The sequence below is a fragment of the Eulemur rufifrons genome, chromosome 2 (genome assembly GCF_041146395.1).
Source record: "Eulemur rufifrons isolate Redbay chromosome 2, OSU_ERuf_1, whole genome shotgun sequence".
Lineage (NCBI taxonomy): Eukaryota > Metazoa > Chordata > Mammalia > Primates > Lemuridae > Eulemur > Eulemur rufifrons.
The window spans coordinates 77611918-77622497 of record NC_090984.1 but is presented as its reverse complement, the minus strand read 5'-3'; the positions used below and the strand labels follow the sequence as shown (position 1 = coordinate 77622497).

General features: G+C 33.9%; 1 protein-coding gene and 1 non-coding gene across 4 annotated transcripts in view; both read right to left on the bottom strand.

The window, feature by feature from the left end:
* Window positions 1-276: 276 nt before the first annotated feature.
* PRPF39 (pre-mRNA processing factor 39) overlaps window positions 277-10580 on the bottom strand; it is a 32037-nt gene continuing 21733 nt past the window's right edge. For all 3 annotated transcript variants that reach the window (XM_069464590.1, XM_069464591.1, XM_069464592.1), the window contains 9 exons: window positions 7653-7818; window positions 7170-7277; window positions 5502-5666; window positions 5062-5188; window positions 4411-4679; window positions 3282-3466; window positions 1492-1566; window positions 1132-1252; window positions 277-867 (listed from right to left, as the gene is read on the bottom strand). In XM_069464590.1, the coding sequence (XP_069320691.1) occupies window positions 811-867; window positions 1132-1252; window positions 1492-1566; window positions 3282-3466; window positions 4411-4679; window positions 5062-5188; window positions 5502-5666; window positions 7170-7277; window positions 7653-7818 (1273 nt within the window). In that variant the 3' untranslated portion in view covers window positions 277-810. The remainder of the gene's footprint in view (window positions 868-1131; window positions 1253-1491; window positions 1567-3281; window positions 3467-4410; window positions 4680-5061; window positions 5189-5501; window positions 5667-7169; window positions 7278-7652; window positions 7819-10580) is intronic.
* On the bottom strand, window positions 4262-4347 carry LOC138381219 (small nucleolar RNA SNORD127). The gene has a single exon (XR_011233129.1). It is a non-coding gene; the product is annotated as a small nucleolar RNA SNORD127 (small nucleolar RNA).

Below are 10580 nucleotides of genomic sequence, written 5' to 3'. Positions count from 1 at the left end.
ACTGGCAGGAAGAGAATGGCTAAATTTAGGAAAAGTGCATCTCAAAACCAATGAACCACTAATAAAGTTGAATATAAAGTTAATATTAGTTGAACCCCCCCCCCAAATAAATTCATAAACGATTACTGGGTAAGTCTTCAGTTTTATTACAAAAATGAAGATGATCAGTTTGATCAAAATGAAAGCTTGTTCACAAGTTTTACATGAATATTCTAAATACAAAGTCTGAAACAACATTTTTGATATGATTTTCATTTTTTAAAGGGATGCAAACATTCCATTTCTCACTTATAATCTCTATTCCAAGGCATAGTATTTTAATAGTGTATCTTTTCTGCAGTTAGATCACAATTCACAAGTATAACTGAAACACGCAGACAAAAACCTTGTCAGCAAAGGTTAAAAATCTTTTTTTTTTTTTTTAACATAGGAAGTAAATCCTTAATAACCAGCCCTTATGTGTTTTTAAAATCTTGTACTACACTGACATGATTTGCAGTCAGGTTTTTTTCCTACCCTTAAGGCTACAAAACTCTTGCAAATGCCTTGCAGAAGAATTCTAGACCATGTAATGCAAAAATCAAAAAAATAGTTCTCCAATAAAAAGCAAATTTTACAAATGGTAGGAAATAGTATCTGTGGTAAGCTAATAATTGACATTTTCCCCTATTACTAAACAAATCATGTTACACAGAAACAGGGAAGACAAGTTATCAAATACAACAAGCTTATGCTATGTTTACATCCCTCATTTAAAAAATAATTTCATACACTTTTTCACACACTCCATTTGAAATGTACATTTTCCCATCAGGTTGGAGGGGGAGGGTAATATTGTCCATAATTCCAAGGATTCTGATAATTGTACTGAAAGGAAACAAGTAAACATGTTAGCATACTAAAACTATGGCGGAGTTCCATATATAAAAAATACAATTAAAACAAGTATGTTTAAAAAAATAAGCATGTGTTCACTGCTATAGTTCTGACTTAACCACCAAAGATGAAGTATTATACAATCTGGAACAAAAGCAAAGAGATGTTTTTCTAAAAAAAAAAAAAAAAAAAAAAAAGTCCTGATTTATGCTTCTAATAACATCTATGAGCAAAGAAATAATTATGTGGACTCACTTGATACCAGGCACTATAATTATATACAGCTTGATTTGCCTGTAAATCACCATCAATCATCTGTGTAGATGATGAAGTTGTATCTTCTGTGTGTACTTTCTTTTCTTCTGGTTCTTCTGATCTAGATAAAAGGCCAAAAGGGAAACTTTCAAAACTCCCACAGATGAGAACATTGACAGATGAATATCATCTGTGTATATTTGTTTTACTCAAGGTTTCAACCACCCAAGATTTTTTCAAATCATAAAGCATCTAAATTACAACATAAAGGTAACATTTAAAAATATTTGTCTTTAAAGGCATTTCCACAATGAAATTTCTTTTAAGCATCCTTTTTTGATTCAGCTAGAGGCTACATACCCATTTTCTGCTTTCCTTTTTAAAGAATCCTGTTCTTTTAAGAGTGTTTGATGTTCATCATAAGCATTCAGAAGCCTATGAAAGAAGAAAAAAAATCCTCTGGAATATACAAAAATCAAACCTTTTTATTTAAGATTTCAAGTTGTTTCCACTTAGGGAAAACTGCCTAAGTAAACTTCTAAGTGGCTCATTTATTTTTCATATCATTCCCTTTTAAAATTTCAACAACAATCTTAGTCTGGATACTCAGACCCTCCATTATGTATCCTTGCAAGAGACTAAATGAAATCGTGTTGAACCTCCAATTTCTGTGCCTATTACTGCCAAATTAAAATACCTCCTTTCATTTCATAAATGGTCAAAATTCCCATAATTTGCTACTGTCAACTGCTTACATGTGCTTTTCAACTCAGTCTAGTTTTCAAGGCACAGCACAATCAAAATTAGACTTACACTACTTAAAAAAATCCTCCAATCAAGCATATGTTACTTTTATATGAACTTGTAACTTGTTTCCCCTCATTGTGTCCTCCCCCCAAGCTTATCAGAATCCAGTAGTAACTAAAAGTAACCACCTCCTCTGTGAAGCATGGCAAATCCGTTCTGATCCACAGAGATCATAGTCTTCTAAACAGTTATATGCTCCCTCACACATACACTTAGTTATTTCCTCTGATAATCATACTATTCAACTAGACTAAAACCTAGAATTACATATCTTGTTTCTTTTGTATACCTTCTCCAGTGCAAAACAAACAGAAAACACTACATATACAGCACATGAAGTAAAGAGTAGAAACTTTGAAGTAGGTTCTGATCCTAGGTCCACAATGTACTAATAGCTAATTAAATGACCTTGGAGAAATTGCCTACTCTCTCTTTAATACTCTCTTCATCTATTCAGAGAACAATACCTGTACCCCTCATTACACTGCTATGAATTTTACGTTAGATATTAAATATATAGTGTTTTATAACAAAGTGTTTTGTAACACTTAGCATGATGCCAAGTACTCAATAAATATTAGCTGTTAATATAAGTTTAACTGAAATTTTACACAGTCATCAAAAATATACACAAGGAAACAAGTAATTCTGTTTATCTGTACTGGTTTCAATGGAAATCACTCTAAATGAGAATAATCAGAGAAGGCACATGCCTAACAGGCACTGAAATACTTCCTTACTAGAATCAGATAAGGTTGGGACTTTAGCGATGTTCTAGCCAATTATTTTTACTCTTTTTGTTTAGCAAATTTAAATATTAAACTTGTACTCTTCCCAAATCCCTTCAAGCAAACCTTCTACTACCTTCAACTTTCAGGCTTTTATAGTGCAAGAAGATGAGGCCATTAGGCATGATGTGTGGGACCATTTCCATCCTCTTCTCCAATCTCAGATAAAATGGCATTCCTATTCCAGATTAACCCCATCCACCTTTATTCACCTATATACTAAATGTTTATGTGTTTCAGGGTTCAATCCTTGTCTCATTGCCCTTTTCACAAATTGCTGCTTCCTGCCTTCTTTCATTCACTCATTGTTTAAATTATCTTTCTAAAACTGGGAAAAAGTTTTGAAGGGAAAACAAACCATATGTCCTCCTGTTAAGCACATACACATTTACAAAATTGTATTATATTCCCCACATATATCTAAGGAAAAAATAGCCTAAGCAGGAAACATTTTAAAATTTAACAATGTATTAATCTGTACTAACCATCAAATTCCCATACAAAAATATCAATGCTCATTGATAATTCAAATAGATAATGTAATTAAGATCTTACTTATTAACATCTGAACCAAAATCTTCAAGAAATTCCACTTTTCTCTGAGAAAATGTAATTCTCATTTTAATAGGTAGTGAACCATGTACAGCTTTGTCAAAACAATTTAGAATATTTTCTTCATTTTGTTTGAGGTCACCACTATATTCCATTTCAAGTAAATTGAGGTATAACTTTGTGTTCTCCTGTGTAAAAAGCAGTTTCAATTAATATTTCTAAAATATTTTGATTAGAGCACAGATATTTAAAATGCCAAAATTTTTATGTCTCAATACTGAAAATTATATTGCATTAAAATACAACTCATACTAAATGTTTTCAGCATACATCTAAAAGAGTAAAAAAAAATTAGCACCTTGATAGGTAGTGACATCATCCTAGTATCTCCCCAAACTGCGTCTCACTCTGTCACCCTGGCTGAAGTACAATCAAACTCCTGGGATAAAGTGATCCTCCTGTCTCAGCCTCCTGAGTAGCTACAACTACAGATGCACACTACCACACCTGGCTAATTTTTTAAATTTTTTGTAGTGATGGGGTCTCGCTATGTTGCCCAGGATGGTCTCAAAAGTCCTGGCCTCAAGTGATCCTCCTGCTTCAGCCTCCTAAAGTGATAGATTTACAGGCACAAACTACTGTGCCCAGCCTACCAGACTGTCTCTTAACCAGACCTAGCAATAGCTAAAAACCTAAAAAATGAGGAATTTCCAATGTACTGCCTTTTATCAATTGATATAAAAAGAAATACTTTGGAAAAGGAAAATCATCTCACTGCTACATTTGCTACAATATAGGCAACTACTATGCTTTTGTTTATGAAATGTTCTTCCAGGCCCTCTGTTCTACTTAAAAATCAGTAAATTTGCTGTAAAATTTCTAAAGAGAAAATAGAAAGTATCATAACGTCTTCACTTTTTAACTCAATAATCTTAATTTTCTCAAACTTTTAATTCAAAATAATTTGAAAACTTTTTTTTAAATGGCAACATCAGTTTAGAGGGACTGTTGTCCTCATTTAGTAATAAAATATATTACATACAGACCAAATCTTTCATCACAGTTGCCAAAGTTAAAGAAAATTGATCACTAATGTTTTACAGAAATTATCCTAAAAAATACAAATACATACTTTGTCTCTTTCAATTGCTTCCAAAAGCACCTTTCTTGATTTTGGAAGATTTTTTTGTATCTTGAAAAGATGTCGGGCTAGTTTGACAGCATAGAATGAAGACTCATTATTTGATTTGGCATTCTTAATGGCATCCTGAAGCAAATGTTCAGCTTCTTCCATATTTCCATGTCGTCGTTCTAAACTTACTCTTCGCAAACGAACCATTGCCAATCCTAGAACACATTCTTCAAATGTTCTCAAGATATTCCTGGCTTCATTAATATTACCTGGAAATGGTAATTAAATATTTATACTTTTGTTTAAATTTCTGAAATATACTTTATGCCAGATATTGGCAAACAACCACCCATGGGCTAAATCCAGCCCTCTGCCTGTTTTTGTAAAAATAATGAGAAATAGCTGTGCTCATTTATGTATTTTTTTTTTTTTTTTAATTGTCTATGGCTGCTTTGGGGCTATAACTGCAGAGTTGAGTTGTTAGAAAAGAGACCATGTGGCCTGCAAAACCTAAAATATTTATTTACTATCTGGCCCTTTTGTTTGCCAAACTCTGCTTTACATCATCATCCCTCAACACTCAATTCCTATATTTATATCCTGAAATAACTGAAAATCTCAAAAATATCAACTGAATTTCCTCATTCTTACCCTGCTGTTCCTCAAAAGCTGCCCAAAGCATATGCACCATGGGTTTCTTTGGGAGATGAATAGTACAAGCTCTGCTGAAGACATGCCTCACTCCTTCAATGCTATGGTTTTCCATGTACTTGGCATACTACATACAGAAAAAAGGAAATACTGAATAATTTACCGTTGAACAAGCCATTAAATATGTGACAGAACGATAAAATTCTATTTTTAAACCCATTCAGCACCTTTATTGAACCACTAGACTAGTTTCTGTAAGGAAGGACGAAGAGAGGCAACGAGGTTGGCATATGCAGCAGTCAAATCTGGTTGCAAGCAGACCATCTCCTAATGCAACAGATATAGTTATATGAACAACATTCAACAGAAGTACAAAAAAGGTTAGTCACTAGATCAATGTTTATAATATATTCAAGTTTAAGACCATATAATTTTCTTACCTTAATCCAGAACTCCTCATAGAGGGCACATGATATGACACATCTTTCAAAGAGAACCACAACTCGTTCGTGAGTCCCATTTTCAATTTCAAATTCTAAGTATTCTTTCCAGTTTTTTAGTTGTGCCTTTTCCAATGGTTTCACATGAAAATAAGGTCTTTTAATCTGTAATAAAATTGTAACATGGCAATGAAAATAAACCAATACCTATATCAATATATGCAGTAATACAGTAATAATACAAATTACTTTAAATATAAGATTAATGATGAATCAAAAAAATCTAATCACCATATTTCTAAATTTTTTTTCGTTTTTTTTTTGAATCAAAGTCATGCTCCGTTGCACTGGGTAGAGTGCAATGGCTTCATCGTAGCTGGGACTATAGGTGTGTGCCACAATGCCTGGCTAATTTTTCTATTTTTAGTAGAGATGGGGTCTTGCTCTTGCTCAGACTAGTCTCAAACTCTTGAGCTCAAGTAATCCTCCTGCCTCACCCTCCCAGAGTGTTAGGATTGCAAGCCTGAGCTACCAAACCTGGCCTTAAAAACTTTTAAAATTAAAATCCCTCAACTTCCTTAGGCTTTACAAATGAAAAGAAATAGAATATATTTTTCATTTATTCACAGCCATTTTAATAGAATCACATACTTTTTATGTACAGAGTATCTTATTCTTTGTTGAGTATTCTAAAATTGAACCATTACCCCACAGTGAGGGAAGAATCAGTGGTGGTTGCCTACGGCTAGGAGTGGGGTGGGAGGTGCTGAACAGAAACAGGCCAAAGGGACCTTTTGGGGTGATAGAATAGTTTTGTATCTTAATTGTTGTGATGATTACAATGTATATACATTTGTCAAATGATTTCCATACTATATGATTCCATTCACCCATGGTGCATATGCTTTGGGCAGCTTTTGAGGAACAGCAGGGTAAGAATGAGGAAATTCAGTTAATATTTTTGAGATTTTCAGTTATTTCAGGATAAAAATACAGGAATTGAGTGTTGAGGGATGATGTAAAGCAGAGTTTGGCAAACTTTTTCTATAAAAGGCCATTACAGGGAAATCTATAGAGGCAAAAAGGTACATTAGTGGTACTTTAGAGCTGAGGGTGGAAATCACAGTTGAGGAAGTTGGGGTGGTGATTGCTAAAAAGGTAAGGGGTTTCTTTTTGAGGTGGTGAGAATGTTCTAAAATTGACTGTAGTGATGGTAGTATATATCTGTGAATATACTAACAACTACAGAATTGTACACTTTAAATGGGTGAATTGTATGGCATGTGAACAATATCTCAGTAAAGCTGTCAAAAAAACAAAACTGTGGGGAAAAAACTCATTTTATTATATACCTAAAATGCATGTATTTTATTGTATGTAAAGTATAACCCAATGAAGTTGATTAAACAAATTGAACAATTATAATAAAATTACTCAGATTAAGCAGATATCTTGCAATTCAAGTTAAGTCTGAATTCAGTAAAATTCTAAAATTGATAATGGAAAACGATAAAATTCATAATGGTAGCAATAAATAGGATGAACATCTTAAATTACTTAAATATGCAAAAATAAAGTTACACTAGACACATTCCTATCAAAACTGAAAGAAAAATACATTACTCTTACTTTATATGTTAAAGACTATTACAAAACAAAGCCACTTACACCTTCTTCAAATGTCCACCTTTTACTAACTTCATGCTCATTATAATTAAACATTTCTTGATGAATCTCAATGATTCTATGTCTCATGTTTTCTATTTCTGTAATTAGCTTGGGGAGAAAAAGAAAAAAATTAAATCTCACAAGCTATATACTGAAATTTTTCAATATTATTGCTTACATTTAAGTATTATCCACAGATGCTTTATAGTCTTATAAAGTAGTGGGTTTTTAATGTTAGCTAAAGTTAAGTGCAAAGTCCAATTAACAACACTAAAATAAAAGATTCTTTACCATAAACCTATTATTTAAACCCTATCTGCTAAAGAATCCCCACTTGTCTTAATCAGAAATTAACTTTGTACAAGCTACAAGTCAATAGTTAAATGGCCAGCTGTATAACTCATCACTGTGCCACACATGTAGTCAAAAGGCATAAGGTCTAGTTTCTCATGCACTGAAGAATTTTTAAATAAGTCTGGTTACCTTTGCTGGATCAGTTATGTCTTCAATTCCCGATGGTAGATCATCACCAGGAGGACCATCATCACCACTATGCCCATTTACAGAAGCTAATTCCCTTCGTAGTTGAATAAATTGTTCACCAGTTAAAAGATCTCTAGGTAAGTTATTCTGTACATGTTCTTTAAATCTACAAAAAGACAATAAAAATACATGCTCTATATTTACATCATAATTTTAGATTCCTACTATATATTACTCTTTCAAAGAAATTGATTTAAAGAAAGATCTTTTTCCTTCCCCTTCTCCACCCCTCCCCCCCAAAAAGAAAGAAAGAAACCTGGCCAGGTGCCATGGTTCACACCTATAATCCCAGCACTTTGGGAGGTCAAGGCTGGAGAACTGCCTGAGGTCAGGAGTTACAGACTAGTCTGGGCATAACAGTGAGACCTCGTCTCAACAAAAACCTTTTTAAAAGATTAGCTAGGCATGGTGGCATGCATCTGTAGTGCAAGCTACTAGGGAGGCTGAGGCCGCAGGATGACTTGAGCCCAGTAGTTTGAGGCTGCAGTGAGTTATGATCAGTCCACTGCACTCCAGCCTGGACGAAAGAGTGAGATTCTATCTATAAAAAAATAAATTCATTAATTAAATTAGATTTAAATTTAAATAAATAAAAAAAACAAAAACAAAATATCACACTATTTCTCCTTCCTTTCTATAGTGAAAACCTACACTCGAACAACCAGTCTACAGATATCTTCATTTCCTTTCTACCTTTGCAGTAAATGGAGAAGCATGGATAGGCATAAATTCAAACCCCAGTTCTGTTATGAGTTATCTGACTTAAGGGCAATTTTTTCCTTCTCTAAATCTTAAGTTTCCTCATCTGTAAAATGGGACAAGCAGATTTATCTTGAAAAGTTACAATAAAATTAAATATGGGAAATACTTATCCTATTTTATGGAATGAAGTGTTACCTGATTCTAGAATTGCAAATAAAGCCAATTGAAATGTTTAAACTGAAAAAATAAATAAATATGGTAATCCATATTTAAATTGCAAATGATCACTTATAACCAAATGTTAGCAGCTCCTTCTCACCTCCCAATTACTCCTCAATTCACATGTGTGTGCTCAATAGGGCAATGAAATTCCCCTATTTAAGGTCACCAATTATTTCTTATATATCAATTTTTGTTTGTTTTAGAGACAAGGTATCACTGTTGCCCAGGCTGGAGTGCAATAGCATAATACTTCACTGCAGCCTTCAGCTCCTGGTCTCAAACAATCCTCCTGCCTTAACTTCCCAAGTAGCTGGGGCTATTGGTGCATGCCACCACACCTGGCTAATTTTTATAATTTTTTTGTAGAGACAAGGTCTCACTATGTTGCCCAGGTTGGTCTGAAACCCCAGGCCTCAAGCAATCCTCCTGCCTCAGCCTCCCGAAGTACTGGGATTATAGGTGTAAACCACCGCACCTGGTTGCAAAATTAGATGGACACTTGTTATGCAGTGTTTTCCTGAGCCTTTCACTGCTACTCTATTTCCTCTGATACCTCCTCCTTCTTACCTTCCCTAAATGCTAGTATTTCCAAGAATTCCAGTCTCTACTTTGTTCTCATCTATTTTTACATACTTTCTAAGCCAATCTCATTAATACAGCTTGACTCTCAAGCTACAACACAAGTCCAAACCTTTCTAAATTCCAGACTGGCATATCCAATCACCAACATTACACACTAAGAAATATAGATTAATACTTAACATAATTCTTAACTATAGATTCTTAAACTAAACTATAGAGAGATTTTTTAAGAAAATCTATTTTATTCACACATGCTAATTTGTATACAGACATATTTTAATCAAAAACACCTGGAAGAGAAGCTAAAATATTTATACCATCTCAATTTGAATATATCAAAGATCATACACAAAATATCTTAAACTCTGTCATCTTCATCTAAAATTAATACTCTCAGCATTTCTTTTTTGTTTGTTTTTTTCAGACAGGGTCTGACTCTGTTGACCAGGTTAGAGTGCAGTGGTGTCATCATAGCTCACTCACTGCAACTCCTAGGCTCAAGCAATTCTCCTGCCTTAGCCTCGACAGTAGCTGGGACTACAAGTGTGTGCCACCACACCTGGCTAATTTCTCTCTTTTTTGTAAAGCTGTGGTCTCTCTATGCTGCTCAGGCTGGTCTTGAACTCCTGGCCTCAAGCAACATTCTGTCTCAGTTTCCCAAAGTGCTAAGATTACAGGCATGAGCCACCGTACCTGGCCTGTTTTTTGCTTTCAATCTTTCATACACACACACACACACACACACACACACCTTTTTTAAACCTATTCATCCTTTGATGGACATTTAAGTTGTTTCTCTATCTTACTTATTGTGAATAATGCTGCAATATTCGTTGTAGTGCAGATATCTCCTTGAGAAAATGATTTCATTTCCTCTGGATCTATACCTAAATAGTGAGATTGCTGGAATATATGGTAGTTCTATTTTTACTTTTTGGAGAAATCTCCATACTGTTTTCCATAATGGCTGTACCAATTTTAATTCCCACAGAGAGTATACAATGTTCCCACATCCTCACCAACACTTGCTATCTCTTGTCTTTTTCATTCTAACAGGTGATGTGATAGCTCACTGGGGTTTTGATTTAGCTTTCCCTGGTGATTAGTAATGTTGAGCACTTTTTCACATACATGCTGACTATTTGTACATCGTCTTTGCGAAAAATATCTATTTAGATCCTTTCCTAGTTCTTTAATTGTGTTATTTTTTTGTTTTGTTTTTTGGTTTTCTTTTGCTTTTAAGTTATGTGAGTTCCTTACACATTTTGGATATTAACCACTCATCAGATATATATCTCAAAAACAAATTCTTCAAATCCAAAAGTAGCCTTTTCATTTTGTTAACTGTCTCCTTTGCTGTGC